The sequence below is a fragment of the Schistocerca americana genome, chromosome 7 (genome assembly GCF_021461395.2).
Source record: "Schistocerca americana isolate TAMUIC-IGC-003095 chromosome 7, iqSchAmer2.1, whole genome shotgun sequence".
NCBI lineage: Eukaryota > Metazoa > Arthropoda > Insecta > Orthoptera > Acrididae > Schistocerca > Schistocerca americana.
In genome coordinates, this window is record NC_060125.1 from 360,168,454 (window position 1) to 360,188,152 (window position 19,699).

Below are 19,699 nucleotides of genomic sequence, written 5' to 3' on the forward strand. Positions count from 1 at the left end.
TAAAGGACTTAACACAAGACATAAACAGAGGAAAGTATAATGAGGAAAAAGCTTGTCACTGATTAACGGAATGATAGTGGGGTAAAGGAGTGAAAATGCGGTAATGGAGATTATAGTGTAGGTACCTGACTTACAGAGACTATCTATCATAATATGAGAGAAAACTGTTCACTTTGAGTTGAGAAACAATAATTTGAAACACACGCACTCGTCGTGTACTAGATTGTGTGACGTCCTCCCTCCCCTTTTGTTGTCGCTGTTGATGTTGAGCCGCTACTGCTACAGCTCGGTCGGTGGAATGGAGACGCGACGCGCAGTGATGGTTGTCCCCGTCGGATAACGTGGAACAGCACCTGAAATCTCTACAGAAAATTGTTCCTCGCGTAATGTATGAAAGTCCGTTTGCGAGTCCTCACAGTCTTCTCAGAGATGCGAACTGCTGATTTTAATTGTCTGCTATGGTTTTATGATGATTTGCTATGTCCGGTTAGTTAGTTATTGCAGTATTGAGTGAACCATTCATCACCGACGTCGTTTCGCACCACTGAAGCGGGGCAAAATTCATTTGCGGTTCAGTATCAGAAGTAGTTGTTACGTTGCTAGGCAAAATTGTTCATTATGGCACGACGCAAATCCAGAGATAATCTATAATGCTATCTTGCTTTCGTGTGTCGTAATATTATTTCGGCAAAACACTCCTTTCAGTGCTCAATGTTCATCAAGTCACTCTTTCAATTAAAATGTTCACAGTTAATTAATTTTGATCATCAACTATCACACAGTTCAATTCATGCTGGAGCCAACACGTGAGATTTCCATTACTGATGAACAATTTTTATTGTTTATAATCATCACAACACACGCACACCGATGGATCAGATCAATTACGATTCCTTCAAGTTCGGTGATCGAGACAATTACAACTATTACAATCGGCGTATTTGAATTGTCTTCGTGTGGTCGTATTAATGTTTCCTAATCAAGGCTAATCAGGTCATCGATACTATGTCCATTCCTCGTTGTAACTGTTCATTTTGATGAAGGCTGAGTCCAACAATAATATCTCCAATAATTAAAGTTCATTAACTCGTCGTGCACTATCAGAATATCACTTCAGCTCAAGTTCTCAAGTCAGAATAACTGAGAACGAAGTCCGCGCTTGTCTATCACACAATGGTAATTTTTTTGAATAGAAACAGTCTCGTAGCGTTCCGTTTGTAGTAATATAACAAATGGTGCTCTCTCATGACTTGATACCAAGCAAGCTAGCAAGCGACTAACATTTCCATGATCGAGCATTGTAGACGCATTGAATTTCCTTTTCGCCGCGTTTACAGCTCTCTTTCATAATAAATGTTATCTCTGAGCGACATATTACTTTGGACTTAACTTTCGTCGTACTGATTTGCAGTTATTACTGAGATGTTTGATAGCTAATTAAAAATAACCTTTCTTTCTTTCTACCTTTATATCATGGCATACTCAGTAACTATTGAAATTGGTGTTCATCAAAACATTAAGGTGTTATATTATTGTCAAAGTTGTCGTATCTGTCAGGATAACACTGTTCCCTACTTTAAGTTATCATGACATTCTTATTTGGGTTTTCAGGTTTCTGAGGGTGTTACAATTGGGCACTGAAAACTGATGGAAAAGAGTTAAAGTGATCGTTATAAAACAGGGCAGACACTGAGTGACAAATGAAAGATGTTGGCAATGGAGACGAATCTTTGAGGTGGAAGACAGAACGTTTGCATTCAACAAGGATGCATATCCTAATGAAGTAAAGCTTAAAGGAACGACTGTTTTGGAGCTTTGATTTCATTAAGAAATATTATAGTCTCCATGAATTTAATACGTAGATGTAGTGTGTACGAGTATGATATGGGTCAGAGGCACGTGTGAGTTCCTAGACAAGGTAACGGTACAACACAGAGTCTTAACGACCCGTAAATTAAATGATGTCCAAGAATTCTGTCAATGTGTGTAATGTAGTATATGAGTGAGTAATGAATCTGATTTTCTGTTACAGGATTACAATACAATTACTTGTCTCTAATTAATACATTTTGTTACAAATAATAACCCTGAATTATGTACCTGGTGAGTGAGAGAGAGAGAGAGAGAGACGACAGAGAGCTGAATCACTGAAATGAGAACGCATTATCGATGGAAGAATTTTATGGTACCAATAGCAAGATACCTTCACCTGCAAGTAGACAACAACTGGCTCCCATCGGAAATTAGTGAAATGTGAAATGTTAAAAAAGCAGGAAAATACCGAAAGATGGAAGCAGGTTTCGGTGCATTATTATTTGCGTAATTAGCGCATATTTATTTTGTATCGATGGAAATGCACCAAGTAAAGCGAGAGAAGCGATAAGAGGTAAAGTTTACATGGACGGCAACGTACTGAGTAAAAAGAGAGAAATGACAGTCAATAAATAAATCTTAGAATTATGAATAAGATTAACTCGTAGCATATTGTGACTGCAACAATGCCAACAAGAAGACGAATTATTAGCATCAAGAAAGAAAGTCTAAATCAGTTAGATAACCTTGATGGAAAATACTCCGAAATGTGAATGTATAATATTCGAACAGGAGCAAGGTAGTAATTAAGAATATTCGAACTGAATCAGACCTAAGGGTGAGGTACCGTTTAAGATGAGTGGTTTGAAGTGAAGGTGAATTGGCATTGGTGTTTCTGGCCTTATCCGTGGTTTGAAAATTGTTAGTGTCTTTGAGAATCCCCCTTTAAGAAAAAAAAAATAGAATTAAGAGGGGCAAGTGAAACACATACACTAAATTGATACTGAGTAAATCGTAATCTACATCTAGATCTACATGGATACTCTGCAAATCACATTTAAGAGCCTGGCAGAGGGTTCATCGATCACCTTCACAATTCTCTGTTATTCCTATCTCGTATCGCGTGCGGAAAAAATAAACACCTATATCTTTCCGTACGAGCTCTGATTTCCCTTATTTTATCGTGGTGATCGTTCCTCCCTATATAGGTCGGTCTCAACAAAATATTTTCGCATTCGGAGGAGAAAGTTGGTGATTGGAATTTCGTGAGAAGATTCCGTCGCAACGAAAAACGCCTTTCTTTTAACGATGTCTAGCCCAAATCTGTACCATTTCTGTGACACTATTTCCCATATTTCGCGATAATACAAAACGTGCCGCCTTTCTTTGAACTTTTTCGATGTACTCCGTCAGTCCTATCTGGTAAGGATCCCACACCGCGCAGCAGTATTCTAAAAGAGGACGGACAAGCGTAGTGTAGGTAGTCTCCTTAGTAGGTCTCTTACATTTTCTAAGTGTCCTGCCAGTAAAACGCAGTCTTTGGCTAGCCTTCCCCACAGCATGTTCTATGTGTTCCTTCCAATTTAAGTTGTTCGTAATTGTAATATCTAGGTATTTAGTTGAATTTACGGCTTTTAGATTAGACTGATTTATCGTGTAACCGAAGTGTAACGAGTTCCTTGTAGCACTCATGTGGATGACCTCACACTTTTCGTTATTTAGGGTCAACTGTCACTTTTCGCACCATTCAGATATCTTTTCTAAATCGTTTTGCAGTTTGTTTTGATCTTCTGACTACTTTATTAGTCGATAAACGACAGCGTCGTCTACAAACAACCGAAGACGACTGCTCAGATTGTCTCCCAAATCGTCTATATAGATAAAGAACAGCAAAGGGCCTATAACATTACATTGGGGATCGCCAGAAATCACTTCTGTTTTACTCGGTGACTTTCCGTCAATTACTACGAACTGTGACGTCTCTGACAGGAAATCAGAAATCCAGTCACATAACTGAGACGATATTCCGTAAGCACGCAATTTCACTACGAGCCGCTTGTGTGGTACCGTGTCAAAAGCCTTTCGGAAATCCAGAAATACGAAATCGATCTGAAATCCCTTGTCAGTAACACTCAACACAATACGAATAAAGAGCTAGTTGTGTTTCACAAGAACGATGTTTTCTAAACCCACGTTGGCTGTGTGTCAATAGACCGTTTCCTTCGAGGTAATTCATAATGTTCGAACACAATATACACTCCTGGAAATGGAAAAAAGAACACATTGACACCGGTCTGTCAGACCCACCATACTTGCTCCGGACACTGCGAGAGGGCTGTACAAGCAATGATCACACGCACGGCACAGCGGACACACCAGGAACCGCGGTGTTGGCCGTCGAATGGCACTAGCTGCGCAGCATTTGTGCACGGCCGCCGTCAGTGTCAGCCAGTTTGCCGTGGCATACGGAGCTCCATCGCAGTCTTTAACACTGGTAGCATGCCACGACAGCGTGGACGTGAACCGTATGTGCAGTTGACGGACTTTGAGCGAGGGCGTATAGTGGGCATGCGGGAGGCCGGGTGGACGTACCGCCGAATTGCTCAACATGTGGGGCGTGAGGTCTCCACAGTACATCGATGTTGTCGCCAGTGGTCGGCGGAAGGTGCACGTGCCCGTCGACCTGGGACCGGACCGCAGCGACGCACGGATGCACGCCAAGACCGTAGGATCCTACGCAGTGCCGTAGGGGACCGCACCGCCACTTCCCAGCAAATTAGGGACACTGTTGCGCCTGGGGTATCGGCGAGGACCATTCGCAACCGTCTCCATGAAGCTGGGCTACGGTCCCGCACACCGTTAGGCCGTCTTCCGCTCACGCCCCAACATCGTGCAGCCCGCCTCCAGTGGTGTCGCGACAGGCGTGAATGGAGGGACGAATGGAGACGTGTCGTCTTCAGCGATGAGAGTCGCTTCTGCCTTGGTGCCAATGATGGTCGTATGCGTGTTTGGCGCCGTGCAGGTGAGCGCCACAATCAGGACTGCATACGACCGAGGCACACAGGGCCAACACCCGGCATCATGGTGTGGGGAGCGATCTCCTACACTGGCCGTACACCACTGGTGATCGTCGAGGGGACACTGAATAGTGCACGGTACATCCAAACCGTCATCGAACCCATCGTTCTACCATTCCTAGACCGGCAAGGGAACTTGCTGTTCCAACAGGACAATGCACGTCCGCATGTATCCCGTGCCACCCAACGTGCTCTAGAAGGTGTAAGTCAACTACCCTGGCCAGCAAGATCTCCGGATCTGTCCCCCATTGAGCATGTTTGGGACTGGATGAAGCGTCGTCTCACGCGGTCTGCACGTCCAGCACGAACGCTGGTCCAAATGAGGCGCCAGGTGGAAATGGCATGGCAAGCCGTTCCACAGGACTACATCGAGCATCTCTACGATCGTCTCCATGGGAGAATAGCAGCCTGCATTGCTGCGAAAGGTGGATATACACTGTACTAGTGCCGACATTGTGCATGCTCTGTTGCCTGTGTGTATGTGCCTGTGGTTCTGTCAGTGTGATCATGTGATGTATCTGACCACAGGAATGTGTCAATAAAGTTTCCCCTTCCTGGGACAATGAATTCACGGTGTTCTTATTTCAATTTCCAGGAGTGTATGTTCCAAAATCCTACTGCATATCGACGTTAACGATATGGGCCTATAATTTAGTGGATTACTCCGACTACCTTTCTTGAATATTGGTGTGACCTGTGCAACTTTCCAGCCTTTGGATACGGATCTTTCGTCGAGCTAACGCTTGTATATGATTGTTAAGTATGGAGCTAATGCATCAGCATACTCCGAAAGGAACCTAATTGGTATACAGCCAAGACCAGAAGACTTGCTTTTATTAAGTGATTTAAGTTGCTTCACTACTCCGAGGATATTTACTTCTACGGTACACGTGTTGGCAGCTGTTCTCGATTTGATTTCTGGAATATTTACTTCGTCTTCTTTTGTGAAGGCATTTCGGAAGGCTGTGTTTAGTAATTCTGCATTGGCAGCATTGTCTTCGATAGTATCTCCATTGCTATCGCGCAGGGAAGGCATTGATTGTTTCTTGCCGCTAACATACTTCACATACGACCAGAATCTCTTTGCATTTTCTGCGAGGTTTCGTAGTGGAAACTGTTATAAGCATCTCGCATTGAAGTCCGCCCTAAATATCGAGCTTGTGTAAAAGATCGCCAATCTCGGGGATTTTGCGTCTGTTTAAATTTGGCATGTTTGTTTCGTTGTTTCTGCAACAGTTTTCTAACCCGTTTTGTGTACCAAGAAGGATCAGCTCCATCGTTTGTTAATTTATTTGGTACAAATCTCTCAACTGCTGCCGATACTATTTCTTTGAATTTAAGCCACATCTGGTCTACACTTATATTATTAATTTTGAATGAGTGGAGATTGTCTCTCAGGAAGGCGTCAAATGAATTTTTATCTGCTTTTTTGAATAGGTATATTTTTCGCTTATTTTTCGAGGATTTCGGAATTACAATATTCTAATCCATGAATCGGTTGTGATGCTCGTTATTAACTCAGGATTATTTCTTGCTAAGAGGTTAAGTGTGTTTTCACAACCGTTTACTATTCGCTTGGGCTCATGAAATAATTTTCAGAGAATGCGTTTAGCACAATTTCGGATGATATTTTATGCTTACCTCCGGAACTGAACATGTATTTTCGTCAAAATATCGAGGGTAAATTAAAGTCAACACCAACTATTATCGTATGAGTCGGGTACGTGTTTGAAATCAAACTCAAGTTTTCTTTGAACCTTTCAGGAACTGTATCATCTGAATTGGAAGGTCGGTAAAATGATCCAATTATTATTTTATTCCGGTTGCCAACAATGGTGCAATATGTCACAAGACTTGCTATATGGCAGAGGACGCCGGTGGCGTATTGGTGATGAGTTACGGCTTCAAAACCCACCTGGAAACAACGGCGTCCCTTGCTATTGGCTGAACAAAACACCACCACATATTGTAGCGCAGACTTCGTGGACGGTGATTGGTTGAAATCGTCGAGACAGAAACTCTCTTGTGGTAGCAAGCAGAGTCGGATGGAATCCAAACCCAGGTGCGATCGCAAACGTTAAGTCACTGTATAACTGTGTTATGAAACTGAGTCAATCTTTCTGAGATTATATGTTAAAATCTACCATCAAGGTTAGTGCCGAATCTATGTTCAACATCATTATTATTCACGAATGTCCAGTAATGATTTATACGAATGGGATGTGTAATGCCTCATGTGTAACGTTTAAATTTGTTTAAAAAAGTAGAGCATTCAATAAAATCGTATCCGTTGTAACAAAATTTGGGACTCTTCTCTGAACAATATTCTTGTATTCTTTCATAATCATAATAGTTACAGTCCCATTTCATAAACGCAACCGCAACCGAGTGTTATATTCTGCAGCGAGAGGGACGTCTTTAGAAGACGCATTGCAGTGCTACAGAAAAACTCCAAGGTGTGCCTGACGTAGTACGTCTTCAACTACAGCCCTCAAGTGTACGGCTAGGCTGTTACAATCAGCCACCCGTGAAGGGCTCTCTCACTAAAACACATTTAATGATTACACGATCTCGTCTCTTTCACCACCTCTCATACGTCATCAGAAACAAATTTAACAGAGCCTCATGAGGAGGCCTACACACATCTCTTTGTTAGAATCAAAAACCTCAACTTGTTGTTCAGAAAACCGCTCTTCCAAGTGTGCAAACCAAGAATGCTTCTTAAATCGGCTCGGATCCTTCACGTTTGCCGAATGATACGGAACTCAGGCTGAAGCTATCTCAAAACAGTTTCGCAGTGTTTCCCTGCCACAGTGGAGCTGCGAATGCCGTATGCTTACATCAATAACAGCTTGCATCTGGTCCATAGAGAAGCCTTCGTCCCCAAAGTAGAACTGCTCCAGTTGTTCAGCCGCACGAGTCCGCTGTTCCTCCGTGGGCAGCGGCAGCTGGGAGCCAACCAGAGCCGTGAAGTTCTCCTTCATGTCGGCGATCCCCGCTTGTGTTAGCAGATTGGATACTGGAACATACGAACACTGTTCTACAAAGAGCCCGCTTTTGTGTGAATCATGGCGCTACATGACTACGCAACGTGTGTCTAACACCTTCTACAGCACTCTGCGATAAACAGTTTCTGATTTCTATAGTGTGTTTGGTTGAAAATCCACACCTACCAACGTTAAACTGACAGGTTGGCCTCGAGGTTTTCTGGAAAGTTTGTAGAAAATAAGTGTGTAATGGCATCTGGTATTTTGGGTTTATCCTTTTACATAACTGGCCATTAAGATTGCTACACCACGAAGATGACGTGCTAAAGACGCGAACTTTAACCGACAGGAAGAAGATGCTGTGATATGCAAATGATTAGCTTTTCAGAGCATTCACACAAAGTTGGCGCCGATGGCGACACCTACAATGTGCTGACATGAAGAAAGTTTCCAACCGATTTCTCATACACAAACAGCCTTTGAACGGCGTTGTCTGCTGAAACATTGTTTTGATGCCTCGTGTAAGGAGGAGAAACGCGTAACATCACGTTTCCGATTTTGATAAAGGTCGGATTATAGCCTATTGCGATTGCGGTTTATTGTACCGCGACATTGCTGCTCGCGTTGGTCGAGATCCAATGACTGTTAGCAGTATATGGAATCGGTGGGTTCAGGAGGGTAATACGGAACGCCGTGCTGGATCTCAACGGCCTCGTATCACTAGCAGTCGAGATGACAGGCATCTTATCCGCATGGCTGTAACGGATCGAGCAGCCACGTCTCGATCCCTGAGTCAACATATGGGGACGTTCGCAAGACAAGAATCATCTGCACGAACAGTTCGACGACATTTGCAGCAGCATGGACTATCAGCTCGGAGACCATGGTTGCTGTTACCCTTGACGCTGCATAACAGACAGGAGCGCCTGCGATGGTGTACGTGTACTCAACGACGAAACTGGGTGCACGAATAGCAAAAGTCATTTTTTCGGATGAATCCAGGTTCTGTTTACAGCATCATGATGGTAGCATCTGCGTTTGGCGACATCGCGGTGAACGCACATTGGATGCGTTTATTCGTCATCGCCATACTGGAGTATTACCCGGCGTAATGGTATGGGGTGGCATTGGTTACATGTCTCGGTCACCTCTTGTTTGCATTGACGGCACTTTGAACAGTGGACGTTACATTTCAGATGTATTACGACCCGTGGCTCTACCCTACATTCGATCCCTGCGAAACCCTACCTTTCAGCAGGATAATGCACGAGCGCATGTTGCAGGTCCTGTACGGGCCTTTGTGGATACAGAAAATGTTCGACTGCTGCCCTGGTCAGCACATTCTCCAGATCTCTCACCAATTGAAAACGTCTGGTCAGTGGTGGTCGAGCAACTGGCTCGTCACAATAGTCAGTCACTACTTTTGATGAACTGTGGTATCGTGTTGAAGCTGCACGGGCAGCTGTACCTGTACACGGTATCGGAGCTCTGTTTGACTCAATGCCCAGGCGTATCAAGGCCGTTATTACGGCCAGAGTCGGTTGTTCTGGGTACTGATTTCTCAGGATCTATGGACCCAAATTGCGTGAAAATGTAATCACATGTCAGTTGTAGTACAATATATTTGTCCAGTGAATACCCATTTATCATCTTCATTTTTTCTTGGTGTAGCAATTTAAATGTCCAGTAGTGTACTTGTCTTGTTAATTCATGCAATACTACAGAAGGAGTCATCACAGCCAAAGGTAATCAGCCTCAACAAACAGAATAAAGGTAAAGTGTGAGGACCTGTCCTACGACTGTCAATCAATGACTTTGGGATTTTACATGCTCCATCGACAAATTTGTCAACTAATGCAGTCTGGAACTGAGACGAGCACTATTCTCGGACAAATAAATCACAGTGTAAGTTCTTCCGGAGTGTGCAATAATCGTACTTCTTTATAAATCAAGTAATTGAGCCAAAACGTAGCAAAATACTCTGAACTCGATGCAGAATGTCAAAGGAGGCAGGAGAATCCCCGCGCCACAGTACAATGTATAGATGTAGAGTCTGACTGTAGTTTATAAAAAATGCAAGGAATCATGTATGATACAAGCAGAGGAAATGGAGCCAGGGAATTCACAGTCTTTTTACTTACACATGAGTACGACGGCCCCTTCTCCGGAAGTGACGCCCAGCATGATGGGCACCTGGTTGTAGCTGCCTGCCTCGAGAACGTCCGCTGGAGGCTCGAGGATCACCGCTGAGTCCGACGGCGGTTCCACGACGGGCAGGAATGCCAGCGCCATTGGACAGCGCTTCTCCTGAACAAGGGGCGCAATGTTCGTAGAATCAAAGATATTGACTACTCATGGGTCCAAATAAGTCCGGTTCGGCATAACTGTATACGAGGTATTGTGGTAGTTCTTTTACGTATTGTTATTTATATGTTACGAAACGTTGGAGTTAGTGTTATTCTGGCCGCTTCACAACTGGAAAATTATTTACGCCAGTGACTTAGTTGTGGTACTTCTCGCAGTTAGTTTGCCCGACACGATGTTTCTGTATTAAAAGACACCACCCACTGACAGAATGTATGCATTAATAATTACTGCAGTTGAATTTTATTAGTTATTTGATTTACTTTAGTGAAATGGTAACGTCAAGGGGATTCCCGTAGTTTCCGTTAAGCAGGAATCAAAACAATTTACTAAAGTCATTTTAATCAAATTTTATTGAATATTGGAAAAACTGATTATATTTACTGTATCAAAGGAAGAATCGCTAATCAAGAGAGTTCTCCTAAGTTTACATTTGTTTTTATTTGTCAAAATTAGCAAATATTAAGACATTTATTACGACTCTGGGCCGTTATCATTTAGAACAATGGCGCTGACCTCTGCACCAACGTTCCCCTATAAAATTTGCATAAAAACGTTGATATTGGAGCTTCATGAATATAGGAGTTGGTACATATAAAATTTTACAACACTTTTAAGTAATATTTGATTATATTTAGGCTACATATTAAATGAAACTTTACACGTTTTCGTGCCTCATCACAAAATGGCACCTCACACTACGAAGAAACAAAAGGGAAGAAAAAGCGATGGTTTTGCAAAAGGTACAGAGATTGCAGTTACATTCGCAGATCATATTAATTGATTACAGTCTTTGTTGTTTTTCTGCAATAGTATTTATTTCGTTACATCAGTTTTGTTATATTTGCGAAGTTATTCAGTATCATTTTTATCACGTTATGTGGTGTACTGCACCAGTATCACCTGAAACAGAAAACTTTCTAAAGTAATGAGAAAGCAAACACGTTATGTAGGATACCGTGTTATTATGATAAACTACAAGAAAGATATCATTTTTCAGAATGACCAATATTCATTGGTTAGCATTTACTCCTAATCTCGTACTGTATGGGATATTCCAGATTATACTATGAGATGTTTTGTAATCAAAATTCTAAGTAAGGAGATGTAGTGCTCCATTGTTTCTGATTTGGTTCCTCTGTTGTTTCTAATATGAAGCGTATATCTTCCACTAGTATTGTCAAAAGACGCAAATTGTATACTTTTTGCCAGTGATACAAGCATGGGATTGTGAAACATAAAGCATTGGACCTGTCAGAAAGGAAGACAGCTAAATTAAACAACATTAGGAAAAGGACTGGATAAAAACATAAAATTTTACAGTCTGTCGATAGTATATAAGCTAAAGTGAATGGATGATATTAATATAAAATAAATGATGGCGACTATAAGTGCCAGAAAGCAAATGGTAAGGACTGATTTAATTCAGTGTTAATTATGCATGGGGAATGCTGCTTTATTTTAGTCTGCTACATATTTTTATATGTGTTGGAAGCAAAAGAATATCCTTCAGAACTGGAAGAAGACAAATCTAACACCATCGCACGAATAAGAGGAGAAAACCAGTTTGATATAACTAAGAGCAATAGAACTACTTGACGAAACTTGCAAACTATAATTTGGAATTATTAACAGCAAAGTGAAAGCAACAACTGAATATTCACTTACTGACGAACAAGTGATAGTCTGTGAAGTACATTTAATTCGTCACACTATTTTAATTTAACGACAAGTTATTGAAAAACAAAGAGAGTTTAGCCAAAGATCACAGTATTTTTAAAATTTCAGAAGACTTCCGATAATTTTTTAAGAATTATCTATGGTATATAATGAATTATAAACGATATTTCTGAAATCTTATGTCAGCAGTTCAGAGCCAATCCGAAAATATATTGTGTGTGCAGGTTTTAGTTGGAAACTAAAAGACTTAATCCATACAAACAAAAGAAGTGAGATCGAATTTGGTGTATCTTTCATTCCATTTAATACTTAAACACTGTAGCATAGCTGACTGACATATCAGTATTAAAACCATTTGTTTACGCTGACTACCTTACACTTGTTTCAAGGGAAGAAAATGTACTGGAGCTAGCTGTTCATTAATTGAATAACATTTGTTACAAATATAATTTATAAATTCTCGTGCAGGAAACCAGAGCTATAGCTTTTATAGGAAAGTACCCATCATAGATTAAAATTTGTCATTAAACTAAAATAATAGAACAAGTCAAACATTTCAAATATTTAGGATGTGATGTAATGTAAGATTATGACGAAGCAACATACAAAATGAAGTTAGTACACTTAGTAAAATTTGCAGAACAATCAGCAGCTTTTTAATAAAACTCTCAAACCTAGGGAAACCTACTATATTAAAGTGTTACAAGACTGTTTCCCTAGTGATACTAATTTATGGAAGTGAATCATTGAGGGTGAACAAGTACCAAGAAATGCATAATCAAATATGGAGAAGAGCTTTCTAAGAAGTGTCAAGAAACGTGAAATAATCAGAATGAAAAATATTGATAACAGAAATGAGTTAAACATTTGCAGTGTAAAAGAAAACTCAGAGTAAAATAGGAGAAATTTGACTGAACATATACAAAGAATGGATCATGGTGGATTGCTAGTAAAAATAAATACAAACAAATCGAAAGAAAAGAGATGGAAATAACGAGAAGCGGTAAATAAGCTAAAACAGAAAGTGAAGAAGCCGAGTTAAACGATAAGTATAGGGATAAAACGTTGGTCAGTCCTCTTACTGAAGAGACAGTTAATTAAATATTTGAAAGCATTGACAGATCGTTCAAAACAAATGGATTACAGCTAACTTTTATAAGACTCAGCATGTACCAATTCAATAATACTCATAGATCTTCTCAAGTCATTACAGTTGTGTATCCAAACAATGAAATACAAGAAATAGATAGGCGAAGTGTTAAGTTTTTGGGAAAACAGTCAGGGCAAATCCTTAGATGAAAACCCACAGCATGTTTTAATGAAACATCTTACATCAGGCACTTTTGCTGGCCAAATGATCTTTATTAATGCAAATTTAAAACAGATGAATTCAGTGTATTATGTTATCTATGGATTCTTGCGATACTTTTTGGTAGAACAATGCCATATTTAAGGTTAAATACAAGTACATTCAACATGATTCTGTTTATTTCGAGCTAGTTTTCGTCTTATTAGGCCATCTTCAGGAAACAGCTGGCTTGCATCTGGAAGGGACATTGGTTCTTGTTGTTGTTGTGGTCTTCAGTCCTGAGACTGGTTTGATGCAGTTCTCCATGCTACTCTATCCTGTGCATGCTTCTTCATCTCCCGGTACTTACTGCAACCTACATCCTTCTGAATTTGCTTAGTGTAGTCATCTCTTCGTCTCCCTCCACGATTTTTACCCTCCACGCTGCCCTCCAATGCTAAATTGGTGATCCCTTGATACCTCAGAACATGTCCTACCAACCAGTCCCTTCTTCTTGTCAACTTGTGCGACAAACTCCTCTTCTCCCCAAGTCTATTCAATACTCTTAGGTAACCAAATATTATAGGCGAAGATGCAATCACCTGCATCTAACTTGTTTCTTATCTTTGAAACTACACTTTACTCAATAAACAATGTTAAGGACAATAAATAATTAAACTACACAATATTACAGGTTAAATGGTTATAAAGCCTTTCTTTACACTACAAGTATGAATTAAAAAATGTCTTCACTCAAAAATTTTCGTGTTTTATTAACTACACGATGCATTTCGGACGCCGTGGGCCCATCCTCAGGCGTCAGTTGTCTTAGTACAAGGTTTATTTTTGCGCTTGAACGAGGTGAAATGCATGTTCCTCTGATGAAAAGGTTTGATATGTTATGAATTTCGGAAATCAAATACGGAAAAATGTGCAAAACAGTGTAAACTTACCACATAATTCAAGAAAAGCGTTTTTAACTTTTTAACACCATCATACATTGGTTTCTTCATCCTGTTAATGCAAATCACTTCACTCAAGAGGTACATTTCCATAAACTCTCTTGTTAACTCTTCAAAGATGTTATTGTATATGGCAAGATCGAAGATGAATGTATCTGTAGTCAGTGCTTTTGGAGAAAGAACTGAATAATGGTAGTAACTCTTCAATCTTCTCTTTTGTTCCATCAAAGAGCAGCAAGGTATCATCAACATATCTCTGGTAAAATATTATTTTCCTTTTGAGTTTTTTGTTTTCTTTACATTACTTAATTTCCAGGTGGCTGGGGATGATATCAGCCAGGAAACTTGATATACTACTGCCCATGGCAAGACTCTCTTTCTGCTGGTACACTTTTGCATTAAATGTAAAGTAATTGCTTGACAATATTAGCTGCAATATGTCCTTGATTTCTGATATTTCTGCAATTAACAGTTTTTTATGTTGTACTAAGTTTTCAGTTGGCACGTTTGGAAATGGTTAGTTACAACAAATGTGGCAAACCTGGCACCAGCAGGAATTTCAGTATCTTTAATTTTGTGTTCTTATCTGAGTGTGACTTATCAAAAGTATAGTACTGCTTCAGACTTTCATTAAGCAGATGAGAGACTTTGGAGGCAGGTGTACTGTTAGAATTAATAATAGGCGTCAATGAAACATGAGGTTTATGTGTCTTAGGTTGTGCTCTCAGACTTGTGGTTGTGGGATTCATTAAAATACATGTTTTTGCTTGCAGCGCAATAGTATTAAGTATCTGAAGCTTTAATCACATTTGTCACTCAAATACTGAAACACAGGTCCCCATGTAGCAGTTATGTAAGATGGCAAGAGCTATGCCCTTACATGAAGTCATTAAAGATCACCTAACTCACGTTGAGTGAACAGTAGGGCTGAACAAAAATGACAAGGCACAATGCATCTTGTAGAGGGTATAGTATGGACGTATTGGAATAATTAATGTTGGGTGATGGTTTTAAAGTAATTCACACGAGATGAAAACCTTGTGGAAACGCATCGATTTACTGGAGGCTAGTTTATCCCAGGGAAATATTCGTGTTGACCGTGGCCGGCTGGGGAGCGGCAAAAGGAAGTAGCAATAGGCAGCTTAGGGTGGCTCAAGTTCTGAGAAAGCGGTAACGGGGCGTGGCCTCCAGCTGCCTTAAGATGAGTGACAGTGAGTGGGTGGTTGACCCCATGCTGGTGTACCAGGAAGCAGACAGAGAACTTGTACGCCTGTTGATAAATATCTGTTATCCTGTTTTCAGTGAAACATGCGAGTAAACCGCACAAAGCTAAGGTGGAGCAGTCAATAGAGGCCAAAATATGTGTGTTCGTGACTATAGCAACTTCATGCTGAATTCACGGTCCGCAGAGTCTGAAGTAAATCAGGTGAAGCGCGACAGAACGAAATACGTCGGCCTCCGATGGGAACATAGGACCAAGGAATTTGAAGTACTCTCCTGGGAGTCAGAATTCCGGAAAAATTGCTGTTTTGTGCAGAGGCTAACCTTGATGGGTGGCCTGGGAGGAGCTAAATAGCAGAAGTTGAGAGGAAGAGAAATTTTGTGGGAATATGTTCACTTCCCAGAGCAGGCATTGGTCGGCACTGGGAAGTGACGCATAATTAATGCGACTTGCACTGCAATTGGCGTGAGTGATTTTGCTGGTGGGGAAACAGAGGCGAAGAGCAGACTGGGAGAAGTCCCTGTAGTGGTCTTCCATTCCCAGCTTGCCTAGAGTGCGGACGTGGCGTTCTTTACTCAGCTTGCCTGAGAAAGAGTGAGCATCTCTGCAGTTTAGGACTTAGCAAATGGAACGATTGAGCTTGGAGATAATAAGTTTTGGTTCAGCTATGTGATGAGCAAGATAGCTAGGAGTGAATAGATGAGCGCAGCCTTGCAGCACCACGAGGTCGGCCGACGTCTGCACAATGACGCACCTCTGCCACACTGTATTCGGTGATATTGCGCCTGCTCCAGCCACTGATTAATTAGTTGGATCATGTCAGCAAAGTTTCCTTGAGGGTTTCATGGGCCGTGTATTGTAGAATTCTTCTCGCACCTCGCATTACGCCTGGGACAGTCGATAGGAATTACTTTTGAGTTATCGCACTTTACTCCACGCAAACGCAATTTATTACCACTGCCTGATAGGAGAGTCTTGTAATGTGATGATTGAAGGTCGAGAGTTAAAATAAATTTGTGCTAATCGACTGCATCTGTTTTCAATCAAGTAGTTGAAATCCCAAGTCACTTTCTTAATTAATTTTATGTTCAACATTTGCATCTGGTGTTCAATAGCTGAATATAACATCAATATGCACCCCTTTTTAATTAAAAGTCATCAATTCTGAATCAATTAATGTCAACACTGCCACCGCAGTTCAATCAGGAGTCACAGGGCCTTATTACTTTTTTTTTGCGTTATCCGATATTGCGACTGTTTTGCACTCTCTGTTGATCTGTTAGTCAATTAGCTGTGGAGAACACGCGCCAAAACCGGATAAGTGATGGGTGGGGTGTTACAGTTAGGTAGTTGGGAGTTCTTCTCTCCTACATAATTACTTAAATAAGAGATTGGAAGTTACTTTTAAGTGTTTTTTGTTGCTGTACATATAAGTGTAATTACATTAGTGTCAGTGTTAGTACCGTGTGAAATAAGGCAAAAGAGCATAAAAAGTGTATTTTCTTAGTGTGCGTAGTCGTAATTTTAGGTCAGCATTTAGGTGCATCACCCTTATGAAAAATGTAACATAAATTTCTATTACATTTGTTTCAATCTGTCTATCGGTGAAATCGGTCAGCCATATGTGATAAGTGCGGATTTTTTCGCAGATTATATAAACAGTGAGTGTTTTGCGAAAATTGTATGTTAAAGTTTCATTGGGGTGGTTGCAGTGGGGGAGAGAATGGAGTGATCAGTGGGTCTCTTCCATGGAACTGTATGTAATGCTAGGAAGGCTGGAAAATCGAGGAACAGGGGGCGAGTATTTGCGTCAGCCAGGCAGAGTTAGAAAAACGGAAATTTGAGTTACAACAGCTGAACGGAAAAAGAGAAGGGGTGCTGGAAAAGGTGGTAAGATTTGAGTTACAACAGCTGAACGGAAAAAGAGAAGGGGTGCTGGAAAAGGTGGTAAGGAGAGGGTGAGCAGGAGAAATTTCGAAATGCTGCTAAGCAATAGATTTCTCTTGCTACCGAATTAGAGAAGGGAGAACCTCATACCGATGTTGTGAAATGTAGGGTAGAGCAGAATAACGTTAAGAAAATTACAGATAAGTCATGTGAAACACAAGTAGCAATCATGCGAGGGATGTAAAACAGCAGCTAGAGGAAAAATTATGTTCTGAGTACCAGATCACAAGCTTTGTGAAAGCAAGTGCTAGTATTGTCCAGGCAACAGAAAATTTGGGACAAATGTGTAAGGATGTCAACAAAGAAGACCAGATGTTGTTAGCTGGCGGAGCTCGAAAGAGTCCGGCTAAAAACAAAAAACAAAAAAATAAAAAAAAGACTGTATTAAGGGTGACCTGGACGAAACAGGAGCAGCTAACAGCGACAAACGCGGGTTCTGTGGAGGTTCTCTGGCGCCATGACCAGCCCTGGGTTTGCCATAAGGTGAGCGGTCGTAAAGCTGAGAGGAGTCCTTCGGATGGGTGAAAAATATCGTACTGATGCTGTTCCAGTAGTTGCTATATGAAGATGGGTTGATTCTTATCATGGTTTACATCTGAATGGGAAGAGTAAGAATAAATTAGTAGATCTATTAGCAGAAAACACAAGGGTGCCCTCCAGTACGCACAGGCATATTCCTGTGGTCAAGTGAGACACTGAATTTACGTCAGAACAAAATTCAGACACAAAGCATTAAAGGGAATTAAATTGACAGAAACTACCAGTTCGTCCTGTAATAACTGAGGGAAAAGTGAACTCAATCTGCTTCATCACAATATTAGGGGGTAAAAAATAAAGTAAATGATTTGTTAATTTGTTTACAAGATTTTAGTAGTTGGAAAGGAATTCATGTCATTTGCTGTCTGAACACCATATAACTAGAGGGATGGAAATTACAGTAGTAAGTGATTATGAGGTAACTGTATACTCATTAGATACCATATGGATAAAGGAGTAGTTGTCGGATTCGTAAGAAAAGGATGTAAACACAAAAATATAGAGATAAGTAAGTTCTGTACCTATCTGGATATAAAATCATGTGCTTGTGAGTTACTACTGGGAAATGTAATATTTACTTTTGTGACAGTATGCAGGTCTCCACTAGTTACTTGTGAAGTTATCATGAAAAAATGTTGATGAATTACAGTCCCTTCTGTCAGACAGAAAGAAGAGATCAATTCCTGAAGGATTCTAGCAGGAAAAGTAATCTGGACGTGCTTTTAACCATTTATAATTAGGATACATAAAATTTACCTACCGGTGTTGCTCAAGATAGCAGCATCCTTGCAGGTAATGCATCATTCAGCTAGCAGAAGTTAAAGAGACGCATGCCTATCTGGAGGTAAACGACTGTCAGCGGTGTGGAGTATTGTTAAAAGAGAGAGCACTATAAAAGGAAGGATATGTATAGCGGATATTTTTAATTATTACTTTTTAAAAAACGATGAGAAAATGGTGCAAATAGTTCAGAAGAGAAAGCAAAATAGTAGACTGAAGAAGCAATACAAAGGACATTTTGTGAAATAAGAATTAATCTCACACATTCATATGAAATAAGGAAGATAAAGGTGAATGTAAATAGGAAAAGTTCGCATTGACGGAAGGGCACTATTTCCAATAAGACACTAAACTGTTGTGTCTCTTTAATATATAATGTTATTTAATGCATTATTAACTCAGGGTGTTTGCCCAGAAAGAGTGAAATACGCCATTGTTAGGCCTCTCTATAAAAAGAGTGACTCGTCAGATGTCAATGACTACCACCTGGTGTCACTCCTTACATAATTTTGTGTACCAATGTGATACCTGGCCAAACACAGTTTGGTTTTCAAAAGGACTATTCTGCTGAGTCAGCAATTTGTACACTAACTGAGTACATAATAAGATCTTTTAATGATAAAACATCACCAATTGCGATCTTCTGTGACTTATCGTAGCCATTTAATTGTGTCAGTCATAATATTCTATTGAGGAAGTCAATTTTTTTATGGAATATGTAGTTCAGCACATGCCTGGTTCTGTTCTTATGTAGGAAATAGATTGCAAAAAGTTATCTTAGGCTGTTTGAGTAATACAAACACGGTCACTACGTCACCTGTACTGGGAGAGATTGCAATGGGAGTACCATAGTGTTCGATCACTAACCCACTACTGTTATTGTTTATGTTAACGATCTGCCACTTTATTTGAATCAGAAAGAAGCATTACAGTAGACCTTTTGCAGAAGATACAAGCATTGTTGTGAAGCTGAGCAAAGAAGTATTAACAGAGGAAATAGTGTTGCACAAATGGGCCAGCTTTAAGCTCTGATAAAACGCAGG

The 19,699-nt window shown here is 40.5% G+C and overlaps 1 protein-coding gene across 1 annotated transcript in view; it reads right to left on the reverse strand.

Annotated features, from left to right (window-relative positions):
* The window catches only part of LOC124622224 (juvenile hormone esterase-like), a 103,891-nt gene that overhangs the window by 37,139 nt on the left and 47,053 nt on the right, over positions 1-19,699 (reverse strand). The window contains exons 6-7 of the mRNA XM_047147877.1: positions 10,018-10,183; positions 7,730-7,908 (exon numbers count right to left, since the gene is read on the reverse strand). Coding sequence (XP_047003833.1) covers positions 7,730-7,908; positions 10,018-10,183 — 345 coding nt within the window. The remainder of the gene's footprint in view (positions 1-7,729; positions 7,909-10,017; positions 10,184-19,699) is intronic.